The following is a 16,946-nucleotide window of genomic DNA, read 5'->3' as shown; positions in this document are numbered from 1 at the left end:
CATTCTATCTTACATCAAAATAATATATAGTTTTTGTATAATTTATATTATTCACTTTGTTCTATTTTATACGACTTATTTCACATTCTTCGTTATATCATTATATGATTATTCTATTCATTTTCATTCAAACATTCGACATGTTGTTTAGTCGATCTAAATTAAATTCTCATAATAGAAAAGATCGTTACGAAGTTTTTCAATATTATTTATCAAGAAAAAACTCTCATCTCAAAAATTAAAATTTGTGCATAACACATAAATATGCTCTTTAACTTAATTTTATTTTACATTTATATCCTTCAGTACATAGACACTTAAATTTGTAAAAGTTGAACAAGTAGATACACACGTCCTACTTGTCTTCCTACAATTTGCCTCCTACGTGTATTTTACATCAAATAAGATTTATGTTTCTACTTCTTCAGTTCTATATAAATTTAAGTGTCTCTTTGTAAAACTAAATTTAATGACACGTTTATGTATTAGGCCTAAAACATAAAATATCTTATTAGGAATGAATGTTCACTTTGTATCTTTAAATAAAAGCATTTAATTGGTGCATTTTAGATAAATAAATACATCCAATTGGTGCATTTTTTTTATATATATATTTGAATAATGGACATAGGGTGAGGGTCACTATACAAGTCACTTAATTTTTGTTCACAAAAAGACAAAAGTGAGTGTGGTGTGTGGGCATTGAATTGGAGAGTGAAAAGTGAAAGTGAAAACCATTTTAATTTGTGGTGATGCTTTAATGTGCTCTCACAATTTGACATCTGTCCTTTATTTTTATTTTTCTTAGCTATTTTTTTTTTAAAAAAATTCTTTAAAATTCTTATTCCATCCATGTGAATGCAAAATTAATTATTTTTTATTCTTTGAGTAGAAATTATTCTTAAAAATTATAAATATATCAACAAAGTAAATTTAATAAAAAAATGTTATATCTTAAAACATAAATAAGGAAAAATCAATAAAAAAAGTATAACTAATATATTTTTAAAAAACGTATAAAAGAGAAATAACAATAAAAGATTTTGTGATTTTTATAATTTTATTTACTTTTTTTTCTTCACAATACTTTAGAGTATTTGATCGAAACTAAATGTATTTTGAAACTCAAACGATTAATATTTGGAGAGGAATTTTAATAGCTTAATTGATTGACTTATGACTATTTGATTTATATTGTCGATAAGAGTTGAATTTTTCATATTGTAATTATTTCTCTATTTTTTTTTTATAAAAGACCAATTTTTGAGGGATTATTTTGAATAATATTTTTGTCACTTTCTCACTCCTGAACTGAAGATATAAAATAATAATATTACTAAAAAATATTTTAAAAAAGGGAAGTCTCCACCATTTCTTTGTATTCTTGATTCTTTGATGCAATTCTATTGTCTTCAAGTTTAAGCATATATCAATAGTATAGAAGACTACAATTCTTGAAAAGAATAGGATAAGTTAGTGGCAATTTTACCTCATATACTATTTTTTATGTGTGTTTTTTTACATATTGGTGTCATCAATTGTTTGAAATTTTGAAGAGAAAAGTACTAGTTTTCAAAGAGGGGTTGTTATGAGTTGCCTCAGATCCATGGTACTGAAGTTTTTATGAGAAAAAGGTACTTTCTTTACAGTGATTTCATGTGATTCTTGAAAGTTAGAGCTTTTAACAGGTTAATTCACATGACCCTTTTGTTGTTACCTATCTTTCTTGTGTTTTAAGGATTAAAGATTTATGCCAAGTTTGGATTTTTGACTCATTACCTATTTGGGGTTTTAGTAATTGTGTGGATGTAAGGATCTTTTGTGGCTGTAGTTGATTGGTGGGTAGATAAGGAAGAGGGAAAGAAGAAAAAGTTGAAATTTTTGTAGAAAAAAAAGGGTTCTTGCTGTTGTGGCTATTGTTGTGTTCTAGCTGTAGTTAGTGGTGGGTAGATAAGGAAGAGGAAAAAAAAAGAAAAAGCTAAGATTTTTGAGGGAAAAAAGGGTGCTTTCTGTTGTTGTTTTTTTTTTGTTAAACAGATCTGATTAGCAATTTCTGTTAAGTATCCTGATTAATGGGGCGTGGCGAAATGTAAAAGAATGTTCTTTTACTAGTTGATTCTCTTAGGCAATGGAAAATGGTCTGTTGAAGCTCATGGTAAGATTATTAGTGATTCTAAAGAGAGGTGATGAATTAGTTTAACAATGAAAGGTACTGTAGTTTTAGAGTGGTTGATAGTTAGGTTTTACTGCGTTCAGTGTAGACGTTTCGATGGAGGAGATGTCTATGGTTGCAGTCCCATTTGCATTTGGTAGTTTGATCTGTCACAAACCAAGCATAGGAAGTCATATGGATGTAACTAGGATAAAATCGATGGATGATGCTACGAGCTTGTATTCTAATTCAAGGACTAAAACGTTGGCAGACACTGTTTCTGGTGGCAATGATGATTGTAGTTCTGCTGATTCGGAGAGTGACCTTAGTATTACAGCATCATCTGTGCCTGAAGAGAGCAGAAGTGAAGGGACTATGTCGCTTGATGTGATATCTGAAAATGAAAGCAACTGGATTGCTGGTGATGCTGTTGTTAGGGAAAGTGAGGATGATGATTCCTTATCACTGGAGGGTGATCGAATTCTCGATAATTCGTGTTCCCTGTCAGTGGTGAGCGATTGTAGTAGTTTATGCGCTGATGATTTTATAGGCTTTGAGATAGCGTCTGACATAGAAGGTCAGGATTTCGTGGATTCTCAGAAAAGCATCAGCCATGATGAACTTATTGGTAAGACTGGGGTTTTGGTTGAGTCAGATGTTGAGGATACTTTGATTAGACCCGCGGCAGTTCCTGTGAGACTTGAGGAGCAGATCACTGATAAAGATTTGAATGCAACAGTCAGCCGCAGTGTTTTTGAAGTGGACTACATACCCTTATGGGGATATACATCTATCTGTGGAAGGAGACCAGAAATGGAAGATGCATTCGCAACTGTTCCTAGATTCATGAAAATTCCTCTACAGATGTTAATTGGTGATCGTGTGCTTGATGGACTGTCTAGACGCTTGAGTCATTTGACGACTCATTTCTTTGGAGTTTATGATGGCCATGGTGGTTCTCAGGTCTCTGTCTCTCTTTCTGACTTTGGTTCATTCAATTCCTTGTTACCTAAATATGAACAAAAATTAATTGATTCCTTTTCTTTTGTCTCTTTCAGGTGGCAAATTACTGCCGAGACCGGATTCATGCTGTATTGGCTGAGGAGTTGGAAACTTTTATGATGAATCTCAGTGATGAAAGTATTAGACAAAGTTGCCAAGAACTCTGGAATAGAGCCTTTACCAATTGTTTTCTTAAAGTTGATGCTGAGATTGGAGGGGGAGCTGGTCACGAGCCTGTTGCTCCAGAAACTGTAGGCTCCACAGCTGTTGTTGCCGTTGTTTGTTCATCTCATATTATAGTGGCAAATTGTGGTGATTCAAGGGCTGTTCTGTGTCGTGGGAAGGAACCCATGGCATTGTCAGTTGATCACAAAGTAAGCGAAACTTTGAACAAAACTTACTTCCATAGCAAATAATCCCTGTGTAATCATTATTCATTTCTGTTCTCTTTTTTCAGCCAAACCGAGAAGATGAATATAAAAGGATTGAAGCAGCTGGAGGGAAGGTGATACAGTGGAATGGCCATCGTGTTTTCGGTGTTCTTGCAATGTCTAGGTCTATCGGTATGTTTTATCCTAGCTAACCTCTTTTCTAGCATTTGCAAGAACTTTAGTTATTTATAGCTTCATAACGTAAATCCCTATCTCTTTCATTAGCTACCTTTTAAAGGCTTGATCAGCAATTCTTGTGTCGTAGTAGAATGATTCATGCATTTGCACTTGTCCCAATTACTAAATGAGCCAACGAAGACAATCCTTGTAGAGGTCTTCGATTAGATGATCACTGTTAGGCTTGATCGGACTATCACTGCTAGGCTTTTGGGCCATGTAGACAATCTGTCCTATACGGCTTAGGTTCATGCACTGATCATAGGTATGGCATAACAATACTAGTCTGTTGGACCGTGTGATATCGGCCCTAGTGCGCCAAATGCTCCATAAAGACATTCTACACATTCTTGTACTTGCAGTTTGATATGATAAGTAACCTGTGGGCTGCTTATGTGTTCTCTTGGGGCATTTATCGGTTGGACACCGGTCATTATTTTTGTTAGTAAATAGGTCTTTTCTCGCTTTCTTTTAATCCGGTTATTGATTGCAGGAGATAAATACCTGAAGCCTTGGATAATTCCTGATCCAGAAGTAACGTTCATACCTCGAACCAAGGATGACAAATGCCTTATTCTAGCGAGTGATGGTTTATGGGATGTCATGACAAATGAAGAAGCTTGTGATATGGCTCGTAAACGTATACTCATGTGGCATAAAAAGTACGGTGCAACGCTCCCCGTGGAAAGAGGTGAAGGAATTGATCCAGCATCACAGGCAGCAGCAGAATGCTTGTCGAATCGAGCTCTTCAGAAGGGCAGCAAGGACAACATAACAGTGATTGTGGTGGACTTGAAAGCTCAAAAAAAGCTCAAAACCAATACTTCAACACAATTGGCCTCATAATCTGCTGTTCCATCTATCAATTTGCAGTATAGACTGAACGCGACACACTTTAACTTGGCCTCAACTGGTAACTAAACACTCCAACTTTGAGGATGCACATCTAGGCACCTCAACTCGTCTAACCATGTCAGTTGATCTGTCCAACTTACGAAAATGATCATCTAGACACCTCCAAAATTTATGTGTCACATCAACGTCGGTTGTTCACAACGACACAGCAGGGACGAGTAGAGGTGTCTAGATGTGTATTCTCAAAGTTGAAGTGTATAATTGTCCGTTGAGGCCAAGGTAAGTCGTCTATTTATGTGTTACATTTTCTTTTTACCTTGGGATAAATATAATGGCTATTATTGGAGTAGGTTTCTATATGTATTTTAGTACATGCTCCATTCTGTATGTAATTTTCTTTATTTAGCTATTTGAAGTAGCAAAAACTACTACACTATAATCAAATGTAATATGGTCATTATGCCTCCATAGTTAAAAGGCTCTATGTAGGTATTTTAATCTATTGTTTGACATCATGTCTTGTACTTTATGTGTGTCATATTTTAAAGGATAATACATAAATATCTCCCCGGAATTTTCAACTGCACACCTAAACTTTGCGTTGGACTTATAAGTGAGTAGTTGATTATTCGGGGACAGGTCGAGAGGATATAAAAAACGAGCATCGTCATGCGATCCAAAGGGCTTTAAGTGATCACAGACAAAGATGAAGAACGATACAATTTATCCAAATACTAGATTCATTCGAATAATACAGTTCGATACAATATAACACAATACAATGTGATACATTATGAAACAAAATGTAACAACCATTGAAAAAGAGTTAAAGCGATCACGAGCAAAGACGTCCACATCCCCAAAGGGCTCTAAGTGATCACCAGCAAAGATGGAGAACGACACAACTTACTCAAATTATGGGTATATGACATTATATAACGAACGAAAATAATACAATCTGTCCAAATATTATATTCATTAGAACAATACAATACGATACATTATAAAATAATGCATAACAACCCTCCAGACAAAGTGTAAGTGATACCACGAGCAACGACGTCCCACATCCCCAAAAAGGGCTCTTGGTGATCACCAGCAAAGATGAAGAACAATACAATCTATTCAAATGTTAGATATGTAATGTTATACAACACAATATAATCTATTCATTAGAACAACACAGTACGATACAATATATCAACAATACAATACATTATGAAATAATATCTAACAACCATCCACACAAAGCGTAACCGATCACGAGCAAAATCGTGCCATATCAAAAACACATTTAAACTATCACTATTTTACGAGTTTTATATCAATAAAAAAAAATATAGGTGTGGGTGGGGGGTGGAGTTAAAACATCACCATAGAAATAGTTCCATTTTTTTTGGGAGACAACACAAATCCTTTTGGGTAAAACTAATGGCATTCCATTTCATGCAGCTCTACCAATTCTCCATTTTTGTCAAACGTGAAAGAAAAACTAAGAATTTTTTTTCAGCCACCGTTATGGTGGCGGAAAGGGGCGGAGCTAAGTAGCGGCAGCCTCTTTCCGATCTGTTTTAATATATAAATTTATGAACAAAAAATGGGTTCCCAAAATCCTGGAGAAGATCCTATTGTTGTTGCCGTTGATAAAGATAAGAATAGCAGCTCTGCGGTGAAATGGGCTATTGATAATCTGCTTGGAAACAATCAAATCCTTGTATTGGTTCATGTTCGGGTCAAAAATTCACCAAAGCGTAGGTACCTTCTCTCTCTTTCATTTACATTTCTAGGTTTAGTTTGCCCTAATTGTGAAATGGCAATGAATTGAATTGAAATATGTAATCGTTGATAGAGTAATCCGATACATGTGCTGGTGAAAGATAATAGGTATCCGGGAAATTAGTTTAGGATAATGTAATTGGGATCTATAAATTGGTAATGAGAAAGGGGACCTTGACGTAACTATTAAAGTTGTTGTAGGAGGTTATGAGTTTGAATCCTAGTAGAAACAACCTCTCGTAGAAATGCTTGTTTAGGGTAATGTAATAGGGATCTATAGATTGATAATGAGAAAGGGGACCTTGACGTAACTGGTAAAGTTGTTGTAGGAGGTTACGAGTTTTGATTCGTAGTAGAAACAACCTCTTGTAGAAATGCAGGTTCCCTACGATAGACCTTTGTAGTCCGGTCCTTTCTCAGACTCCGTGCATAGTGGGAGCTTAGTGCGTCCTTTTTTTATTCATCTGATAATGTAATTGGGATCAGTAATTTGGTTTGGGAAGAAATTTGGAATTTTATTTTGTATTAAAAAAGAAGTCTTTGTAAGGGGAACTTATTGCTTTTCAGTGCACCTATGATTGTTGGTTAAATGTGCATTTCGTTTATCACCAAGGAATACTAAAATCGATAGGATCCTTCCCTTGATCCTAGTACTGGACGGAGTTAATAGGTACGTGGAGTTAGTTGAGGTGCGCACAAACGGACTCAAACACTACTTTTTCTTATTATAAAAAAGTCATTTATTTGATAAATGTAATTGGGATAAATAATTTTGTTTGGGAAGAAATTTAAAATTCTATTTTCTATTAGAAAATAAGTCTTTGTAAGAGGAACTTAAATGCTTTTTATTGCACCAACTTTAGTTAAATGTGCTTTTGATTTACGTCGAGGAGTGTGGTAGAATGGATAGGATCTCTCCGCGCTTAACCAAAGGTATCAGGTTTGAGTCTTAAGAATGGAGAAAGTCTTGTTAGGGAGTTTTTACCCTTTTATGGACCCTATAGGACCCAAAACCGCATTAGTCAAGCTAGTGGGCTTTGAGTATTGGATTAATTTTTTTTAAAAGAAGTGTTTTTGATTTCCCAAATTGCCATCTTTCTATATCTCAAATAATTTGAACTTTTGGTTGTTTACTGTGACACTGATGCTAATTTGTTGTGGTTGGTGGAAATGAAGCTACTTTAGATTCAAATGGAGGATTAAGTGATGAAGCTACTCAAAATGTCTTCACACCTTTCAAGGCTTATTCTGCACGCAAAAGGGTACGTAATTAATCCATGATAAGTTAGCACTCTCTTTTCCTCTCCAAGCATGGTTTGATCCTTTATTTTCCTTTGTAATCCGTTATGTTTAACACAATACTCCTATATTTGAAAGCTCGTTAACTTTAACCTTCGCATTTTACAATATCGAAGAAGTCTTATTTGTCTTTTACATTAGTAACATAGGTTAAGAAGCTTAAACACCACATTGTCCTCTGTATGACTTTTAAGATCACTGGAAATAGGTGTTTTTGCCTCGTAAAGTCTGTTTTATGTTCTTTTTTCCTTCTAAAACCTCTTGTTCTACTTAAGTGTTTTGCACATTCAAAGTAATTTATAAGTTACCTAGTGTAGCATCACGTAAGTTTAGAATGAAACCAGGCTTCTCCCATGATGGAAATTTAACTAAATCTTACTTTATTCTAAATGGTTGTTGAGGTTATTGCAGATAGTAGTGAAAGAGATTGTCATTGAGAATACTGAAGCATCGAAGGGACTTCTTGAGTACATCAACAGTAACAGTGTTACCAACATTGTTCTTGGTGCATCGTCTAGAAGTGCTCTTGGCAGGTTATTATCTCTCAGTGTATCTGTTGCTTATCTCATTAAAAAGAAAAGAGCTTGGCTTATATTACTTCCGTTGCAGGAAATATTGGACTCATGATGTGCCAACATTGGTAAATAAGGCTGCACCAGAGTTTTGTTCTGTTTATGTAGTTTCAAAAGGCAAGCAACAATCTGTCCGACCAGCAGCAAGATCTCTTCCTTCTTCTGTACCAGCAAGACAACCATCTTCATCAGCATGGTCAGCACCTAGGTCAGGTAACTCTGGGTCAGAAGATTCAATCAGGTATAAAATAACCAAGTGATGATGTAAAACTGGTCAATCTTGTTTCGTTTTGTTGTCCTTATCTTCGACAGATTTACTACATCTTTCTCGTGTCACTGATATTTCGAATTGAACCTGAAGTATCAAAAGAAAACTTGTCATGACTTTCACAACACACATCATTTTGCCAATGCAGAGTAACTAAACTTAGACTAGTATTTAGCAATTTTTGAATTAAGTTTGCTGTGATGATTGGTAAAAGGATAAATAGTTGCATAAGATTTTAAGAATCAATATATGGGACATACTAGTGTTTACTCAAACGATCCTTTTGTTTATTTCTAACATATTATTATGTCCTCATTTTATGTACTAGTAATTACACTATTTAGGGGAGTCAGAACACTTTTTCTTTGACTGTCTTATCTTTTTTCTATTCGAATTATTAACTATCGTGACTTATATTACTGTTTAGGTAGTTCCAAAATATGTAAATATTATTCGAAAAACTTGTGTCTTAATTTAGGCTGAAAATTAGAAGTTTTGACCTTGAATTGTAAACCTCACCATAGTATTTGGGTTAAAAGTTTGTACTGTTGAACTGAGAAATAGATGAAGGAATAATTAAGTTTCCTTATGCTCTAATCAAAAGTGTGAATTCTTTCTGTACTATCTAACTTTAATGAATCAATGGTACAAAGTAGGTTTTCATACACAAGGTCAGACCAAAAGATTGTAGAATCTGAGAAGATGAGGCCTGAAAAGGGGCCATCTATTGTACCGATAGATAATCCTCATTTTCCCGAGATGACAAATCCATATAAGCACACTTCTCAACCAGATGGTATGCGGTATGCTCGTATTAGCCCTAGATCAGTTGATATGACATCCGAAAATCTTGACTTCACACAAGTTGCCATCAGAGAAACTCCTATGAATGGAAACACCTCATATTCAGTAAGTGCAATTGATTCAATCATATGAACTACACCGCAACACAAATTTCTTTCTTAATAGACATTATAAGCATTTCCATTATATGAGAAGTATCAAAATTGCTTAGTAATTATAACCTTTGTCTTGTCATATGTGATAATGCAGGTGGATGCTGAGATGAAAAGACTAAAACTTGAGCTAAGGCAAACTATGGATATGTACAATGCAGCTTGCAAAGAAGCGGTCGTGGCCAACCAAGCGGTAATAGCCCATTTTCTAACTGCCTAGAACCATAAAGATGAACACCATCTAAAACAGCAAAAAAGAGAGAAATTTATGGGCCCAACTATCTGAAATGTATTAAGCAAATCATAATTTCAAGAAACCTTGTTTAATAGTTCAATGATTTAAAAGATATTATAAGGGAACTTATGTGTCTACAAATTTTATCCATGCATAGAACCAAGCGGCTCCGAACTCCCAAAACTACATGAATGCATTCAGCATTTTTATGGGAAGTTATTCCTCCAAGGAATATATAAGGTCTGAAATAATTGTTATTAGTTAGTACAATTCTTATCTATATATGAGTAAGAAATAGCATTGCACCAGTTGTTTACGTTTCTGAAAAACAAGTTACAAATTTATGACATCAAGCTTAAGGACCAAGGCTTTCTCCCTCTTCTTATCCAGGAGTAAGTTTTTCATGTGTCATATTTCTACTGAGTTTCAGGCTGATGAGCTTAATAAATGGAAAATTGAAGAAGCTCGCAAGTTCGAACAAGCGCGTTTTGCTGAAGAGGCGGCTCTTGCAATTGCTGAGACCGAAAAGGCGAAATGCAGAGCTGCTATTGAAGCTGCTAAGAAAGCACAAAAGATGGCTGAAATAGAAGCGCAAAGAAGGAAGTATGCAGAGTTAAAAGCTAAGCGAGAGGCAGAAAAAAAGAAACAAGCAATTAATGTTCGATCTCAGAATGATATACGTTATAGGAAGTATACAATAGAAGAGATTGAGGCAGCCACCAAAAAGTTCTCAAATGCACAAAAAATTGGAGAAGGTGGATATGGACCTGTTTTTAAGGGCAAACTAGATCACACACCTGTTGCCATTAAAGTTCTGAGTCCTGATGCTGCACAAGGGAAGAAACAGTTCCAACAAGAGGTAACCGTTTATATTCCTAATTCAATGATACCCTCTCTTTTACAATATGTATTTAAGATATGAAACATTCTGCATTATTTGGGCTGAACAACTTCATTTTCCGTAGAATTTGTGCATTCATTGAGTCACTTCTGGAGTTAATTATACGCAATGCAATTGAGGGAATCATGATAAATTGTAGAAAGTGGAAAATGCATTTATACTGATGCAGTTTGGTGCATTACATGATTTGTTTTTATTAATGGAGAACAGGAATATTTTTGACTAATGCATAGCATGGTAGTTTTTTCTTATTTCAAATTAGGTATGCTTTATCTAAAAGCTTCTCTATTATGCACATAAGCTTTGCCTAGATGAGCCTGTCTTAGAGATGTCCAATGAAACTTCTGTTTGAAAATGATGATTTATTAATGTAAATGGGACATATTTTAACTTGCTATAACTAGAATGTCTAAAAGATGTTGTAGCTTGTACTCTCTCATCTATGCTACACTATTATTAGAATCCCTCTTTCTTAGTTAAATTGTTGATTGGTGTTAGTATGAGTATTTGACAAGCCGCCTACTGATGCACATGAAAAATGTTTTTTCATTTACAGGTTGAGGTCCTCAGTCTCATTAGGCATCCAAATCTGGTGCTACTATTAGGTGCTTGTCCTGAGTATGGGTGCTTAGTTTATGAGCTTATGAATAATGGCAGCTTGGAAGATCGTCTTTTTCGGAAAGGTAATACCCCTTCAATTCCATGGGAAATTCGCTTCAAAATTGCTGCTGAGATTGCAACCGGGCTTCTATTTCTTCATCAATCGAAACCAGAACCTCTTGTTCACCGGGATCTAAAGCCAGGAAATATTCTGTTGGACAAAAATTATGTCTGCAAAATCAGTGATGTTGGTTTGGCAAGGTTAGTGCCATCATCTGTAGCTGATTGTGTGACACAATATCACATGACTTCAGCTGCCGGTACTTTTTGTTATATTGATCCTGAATATCAACAAACGGGAAGGTTAGAGACTAAATCAGATATATATTCGCTTGGTGTGATGTTGCTCCAAATTATTACTGCGAGGCCCCCAATGGGTTTAACCCATCATGTTGAAAGGGCCATCGAGAAAGGTAAATTTGCAGATTTTTTAGATCCAACAGTGCCAAATTGGCCAGTGGAAGAGGCTCTTAAGTTTGCCAAATTGTCACTCAAGTGTGCTGAGCTGAGGAAGAAAGACCGACCAGATCTTGGTTCAGTAGTAGTTCCTGAGCTTACCAGGCTTTGTGAATTCGGAATGAGCAGCATGCCAGGTACTGGTTAGCTAAACTTTGCCCCCCGTGCATACTCAAAGATTGCTCCCACACACGATGGATAAACTACTGTCAACTCAGGTCCGTGGCTTCTTCCCATTACCAACATTTAATCGAGTGCAGTAAACATCAGCTGTATCGTTCATTTTCCCTTTTTACGAGTTAATCTTACTGAAGTTGAAGGAAAAAATGATCACTTAAGAGTATTCCCTTGTTGAAACATTTCGATAAACAGCAACGTGAGTGATGATATGATAAACATATCGACATTTTTACCTGTTCTTGGACGACTTCTGATATATAAAATATTGTTCCAATCTTTTGAAATGCTGCCTCTGTTCCAATTTAAATTCTTATGCTATGTTATATCATCTTATGTTACACATCACCACGAAAAGGTTGTGATGGAGTGGTAACCAGAGGTTTCGAGTTTGAGTCCTAGATATGAAGTCATACAGCATGAACCTGAAGTAGTCAGGCCCCAAAGCCAGTACCGAATACCGAGCGAGTGAATAGCACAACATATAGCTCTAAGGCTACCTACATTTATTCGGGGGTAAAAGCTTATGCACCTAGTGTTTACATCAAGTTAACAAGGGGTTGTTTGGTAGGAAGACTTTGAAATCAAAGACGACTTCATGTTCAGGACTTGAACCCGAGACCTCTTGAATGAGAGTTTTGGTGAATATTATCCAAACATATAAATATAAACTTAAAATTAGTTAATGTAATGTGGGATCCAATCCAAATGTGGATGATTTCATCAATATTCAACTATATTAGATTAATTAATTAAGAGCTTAATGATTAGATTAAATATTCAACTTGAATACACGATTAGTGTATTGATATGAGGTGACAACATCACAAAGGATAATTATAATCTTCTTTGTGTTTTTTTTATTAATCATGATATTTAATTTAACTTTCTCTTCAATTAATTCTACGAGATATTTGTCGCTTTTTACTGACAATAAATATAAGATAATCCTGTTTACGGTAATTAGAACAGATGAGAAAAAATCACTTAATATTTTTCTCGAAAGTAATTATTTGATTATTGCAAGTAGTTTACACTAATTAAGCATCAAATCTAAGCACCCTCAAAGTGGAATTAAAAGTATATTTTATTTACACGTCACTTTTTCAACATTTTGTCAAAGGTTCCTTTTTTCCTTTTTTTTTCAGCATTATTGGTATTAAATTTATTAATTAATAAAAAGCATATATATTTTATGTTGCTTTTGCACCATAAAAGATATTTCTCGTGGCTTCAAGAATATAAAAAAATAAAATAATAGTTCTCGATCTGAATTTAAAGTTAAATGTTGAACCAAAAAATAAATAAATAAATAAATAATTGTTACATGTCAAAGACTCAATAGTAGTTTATTTTCCTGAGAGAGATATTATCACAAAATAAATGTATTTTATAAGTTAAAAATGTTCTTTCTCACTCGATAAATTAGTTTTTAGGTTAATTTTCTTTAGACCGAATTAGATATTACAAAATTTTTAAAAGGGTTATGTTATTTTGCCCTATTCTAATCGTTGCTTCTAAATAGAAAATTATCTAGACGGATGTCTACTCAGAATTACTCTCAGTGGTCATTTTTTTAATGACAATGAAAATTCGCAGCCGCTATTCTTTGGGTGCAACATATGGTAAAATTCTGCTCCTAGCAATAGTTCGCAAACCACATAGCAAATGTAAACCGCATTGGACAAGCCCGGTGCGACGTGCTCGACCCAGAAGTCAAACCAATGGGAAATCTATCCATAATGAATTGTTCATTGACACAAATATTACTATTTTGGGATGATTTTTAATAGCTATCAAAAATTTGAATTTCTAATTTTTATTCTTTTGAACTTTAGATTTAAATAATAGTCGAAAATACTTTTGACAGTGAAATAACAACTCCTGATAATTAAAAACAAAAGTTCTCTAAAAAGGTTTTGTCATGAAAAATTAGGTCATAATTAAAGGTATTTTATCCTACAAATTATTATTATATGATAATAAGAACAAAATTCATATAATAGAAATAAAGACCACCACAAAATGAGAATAGTACATGAAATTTTTTTTTTAATGAACTTTGATGTTTGTTGGGAATAAAAAGTAGAAATTGTGCGATCTTTTTTGATATTTTTGGCTCTTAAAATTAAAAGGGAAACTTACATAAATATACTATAATAATAAAATATTTATCATTTATAGCAATAATATTTTTTTTCACTTGACGATTTTTAATTCATTTATAATACAAGTTTAATACATATTACAAAGAATAATTTATTATTCACATATAATACAAGTTTTAATGATGGATAATACATTTATTACACATTTTAATACACTTATAATACAATTTGACAATTTTTTACCAAACAAACATAATATATTTCAAAAACAATTATAATTCAAATATATTGCATACATAATTCACTTTTAATATATAATACAGATTTATCACAATATTGCTATAAATGGTAATAAACAAAAAATATCGCTAAAATCAATAATTATTTTTTAAAATGTATTAATTTATGTAATTTTTTCAAATTAAAACTATCAAAATTAAAAAACCAAGATCTAAAATTTTATCAAACTTTAAACCATTGAGTCTTAATTTAATTGTGATTAGGGAACTAATAATTTTTGTAAACTTTAATTATTCTTTAAATAATAACCTTAAAGTTCATTTTTTTTTACTTTTCTTTCTCCTTTTTTTTCAACTCGAAAATATCTTTAATTTAAAGTTTGAACTATTTAAACTAAATCTCCATACAATTTCTTTTTTTTATATAATACTTGAGTCAAACTTCAAACACGAGTTAAAAATTTTAAACATAAATTCAGAATTAAATATGTAAAGTTTGAAATTTTTTATTATTTTTTTTAAAAAAAATATCATTTTCTTAAGATGACAATTTGTCCATTTTATGTACTTCTAAAGTCTCAATGTCTATTTTTTCCAATTTTTTTTCCTCCACTACCCCCTCTCATCTTTCATTCTAAATCTATTTTAAATTATTTTATTTGAGTCGAATTTTTCTTAAAAAATAATTTTTTTATCTCTCTATATATATATTTACATAAAAATTAATAAAACATATCATTTTTTTAATATTTTATTTTAAAAATTACACTAAATATATTATTATCGTCATTATCTGTTTCAATTTTTCCATAAATCAATTTCAATTTGTGGAATCCACGTTAGTGAATACAATTCCCCTATAGAAGCGATCCAAAATCTATAAAATACACTTACACCCCTTAAGTTTCTTATAATATCTTTTTGCCCCCTAAAGTTTAAAAAAAGAACAAAAAAAGAAATCCACACTGATAAAACTCATTCTACTTCAGATATTGTGGTTCCTCAACTCCGCGGCGTAGATCCGAGGAGTTTTTGTAAAACTGCAGTCTTTGAAAACCCTAATTCTCAAATCTTTCAGATCTTTCTTTGACAAACTTCAAATCATCATCAAGTAGGTTACTCTTCTTATTCTTGTTTTCTTGTATTTTTTAGATTTTTTTTATGTTAAAGTTTTTGTTTGATTGAAAGTTTGTGTTTTTATGATATATTTGTGTTGAGTAGTGGTTTTGGTGAGTTGGGTGTTGATGGTTTTGCTGTTTTATAGTGTGGGTTGGTTTTGATTTTTGTTTTAAATGATTGGGAAAACGAGCGATCTAGTGATTGTTGTTTTAACTTTGTGTATCTAGGATTCATGTAGCACCCCTTTCAAGCTGTTGTAGTTGTAGATGAGTGGTGTGTTAAAAGGGGTTAGCTTTGTAAAGATTAGAGGGGGTGGTAAGTTGGGATGCAGAAGAGGAGACTATAACTCCTGGATGTGCTTTGTTTAATTGTGTTGTTGACGTTCTTCTCGTTGTTTTGATGTATATTTGGAGCTATCTTAGCTCCATGAGTGATGTGTGTCTTAGTGGTGTGCTAAAGGAGTTAGCTTTTTGCAAGGATTGGATGGGGTGGTGAGTTGGGAGGTAGGTAAGATAGGAGACTATAACATCTTGATGTGCCTATGTTGTTGACATTCTTTTTGTTGTTTGGATGTTTATTTTCAACTCGCTCAGCTCCATGAGTGATGTGTGTCTTAATGGAGAGTTAGCTTTGCAAAGATTTGAGGGGTTGGTGACTTGGGAGTCATGCAGGCAAGGAGACTATAATTCCTCGACGTGACCTGTGTTGTTGGCACTCTTCCTGATGTTTTGACGTATATTTTCCACTATCTCAGCTCCATTAATAATGTGTGTCTAAGTGGTGTGCTAAAGGAGTTAGCTTTGCAAAGATTAGAGGGGGCGATAAGTTGGGAGGCAGGCAAGGAGACTATAATTCCTTGATGTGCCCTGTGTTATTGACATTCTTCCCGTTGTTTTGATTTATATTTTAAACTATCTCAGCTCTACTAGTAATTTGTGTCTGAGTGGCGTGCCAAAGGGGTTAGCTTTCCAAAGATAATTGGGGTGGGGGGAGGGTGATAGGTTGGGAGGCAGGCAAGGAGATTATAATTACTCAATGTGCCGTGTGCTGTTGACATTCTTACCGTTGTTTTGGGAGAGAGGATGATCTTGTTTATGACCTCTATAATAATTGAAGAAAGAACAGATAATTTTTTTTGTACTCTATGAAAAAAAATTTATGTGTGACTTTGTTGAAGTGTTTTGGGTCTTAAACTGACTTACCTATTATTTTTTATGTCATGGAGTTGAGCTTCGACCTTCACTTTTTTATCATCTACAAAATGTTCAATGAATTGCCATATGACTTATAAGATTTATTATTTGTTAATAGAAAATATTAATCCCGAATAAATTAAATTTTTGCTTAGACCAGTATCCCAGAACTATTTTGAGATTGAGGTGCAGTTAATTAATTAATTAATTAAAAATTCCTGCAGTCATGGCAGCAGAAGGTTCTCAGTTTGATACTCGTCAATTCGATGCGAAAATGACAGAACTGTAAGTTATCTCTTTCCATCATACACGAGGTCATGTTAATGTGGCTGGAAAGCATCCTTGATTGTCCCCCCCCCCCCCCCCCCCC

At 33.7% G+C, this 16,946-nt stretch overlaps 3 protein-coding genes across 7 annotated transcripts in view; all 3 read left to right on the top strand.

The window, feature by feature from the left end:
• The first annotated feature begins 1,337 nt into the window (after window positions 1-1,337).
• On the top strand, window positions 1,338-5,141 carry LOC107007218 (protein phosphatase 2C 53-like). 2 transcript variants are annotated; one of them, XM_015205741.2, is made up of 5 exons: window positions 1,338-1,634; window positions 2,424-3,115; window positions 3,211-3,528; window positions 3,612-3,717; window positions 4,256-5,141. In XM_015205741.2, the coding sequence occupies exons 2-5, from the start codon at window positions 2,528-2,530 to the stop codon at window positions 4,606-4,608; spliced, it is 1,365 nt and encodes a 454-aa protein (XP_015061227.1). In that variant the 5' UTR covers window positions 1,338-1,634; window positions 2,424-2,527; the 3' UTR covers window positions 4,609-5,141. The 2 variants fall into 2 exon arrangements, with proteins under 2 accessions (XP_015061227.1, XP_015061226.1); XM_015205740.2 differs by having other exon boundaries at window positions 1,338-3,115.
• An 858-nt stretch (window positions 5,142-5,999) lies between these two features.
• Window positions 6,000-12,204, top strand: LOC107007379 (U-box domain-containing protein 52-like). 4 transcript variants are annotated; one of them, XM_027913559.1, is made up of 8 exons: window positions 6,000-6,372; window positions 7,570-7,655; window positions 8,094-8,225; window positions 8,302-8,505; window positions 9,186-9,441; window positions 9,586-9,681; window positions 10,154-10,582; window positions 11,181-12,204. In XM_027913559.1, exons 2-8 carry the CDS (start codon window positions 7,600-7,602, stop codon window positions 11,886-11,888), a joined length of 1,881 nt encoding a protein of 626 aa, XP_027769360.1. In that variant the 5' UTR covers window positions 6,000-6,372; window positions 7,570-7,599; the 3' UTR covers window positions 11,889-12,204. The 4 variants fall into 4 exon arrangements, with proteins under 4 accessions (XP_027769360.1, XP_027769359.1, XP_015061462.1 ...); XM_027913558.1 differs by having other exon boundaries at window positions 6,001-6,372; window positions 8,104-8,225; XM_015205976.2 differs by having other exon boundaries at window positions 6,002-6,368; window positions 8,104-8,225; window positions 9,189-9,441.
• Window positions 12,205-15,219: 3,015 nt separating this feature from the next.
• The window catches only part of LOC107007007 (eukaryotic initiation factor 4A-2-like), a 4,716-nt gene continuing 2,989 nt past the window's right edge, over window positions 15,220-16,946 (top strand). Inside the window, exons 1-2 of the mRNA XM_015205486.2 lie at window positions 15,220-15,375; window positions 16,801-16,861. Of these exons, the coding sequence (XP_015060972.1) occupies window positions 16,803-16,861 (59 nt within the window). The 5' untranslated portion in view covers window positions 15,220-15,375; window positions 16,801-16,802. The remainder of the gene's footprint in view (window positions 15,376-16,800; window positions 16,862-16,946) is intronic.

This window comes from Solanum pennellii, chromosome 12 (genome assembly GCF_001406875.1).
Source record: "Solanum pennellii chromosome 12, SPENNV200".
NCBI lineage: Eukaryota > Viridiplantae > Streptophyta > Magnoliopsida > Solanales > Solanaceae > Solanum > Solanum pennellii.
This window is presented reverse-complemented; position numbering and strand designations above follow the sequence as displayed.

Coding starts and splice junctions, on each gene's coding strand:
- LOC107007218 (XM_015205740.2), top strand. CDS start 2,270: ATGGAGGAGATGTCTATGGTTGCAGTCCCATTTGCATTTGGTAGTTTG. Junction 3,116..3,210: donor ATGGCCATGGTGGTTCTCAG/GTCTCTGTCTCT, acceptor TGTCTCTTTCAG/GTGGCAAATTACTGCCGAGA. Junction 3,718..4,255: donor TGCAATGTCTAGGTCTATCG/GTATGTTTTATC, acceptor TATTGATTGCAG/GAGATAAATACCTGAAGCCT.
- LOC107007379 (XM_027913557.1), top strand. CDS start 6,215: ATGGGTTCCCAAAATCCTGGAGAAGATCCTATTGTTGTTGCCGTTGAT. Junction 8,506..9,185: donor GGGTCAGAAGATTCAATCAG/GTATAAAATAAC, acceptor AATGGTACAAAG/TAGGTTTTCATACACAAGGT. Junction 9,682..10,153: donor CGGTCGTGGCCAACCAAGCG/GTAATAGCCCAT, acceptor ACTGAGTTTCAG/GCTGATGAGCTTAATAAATG.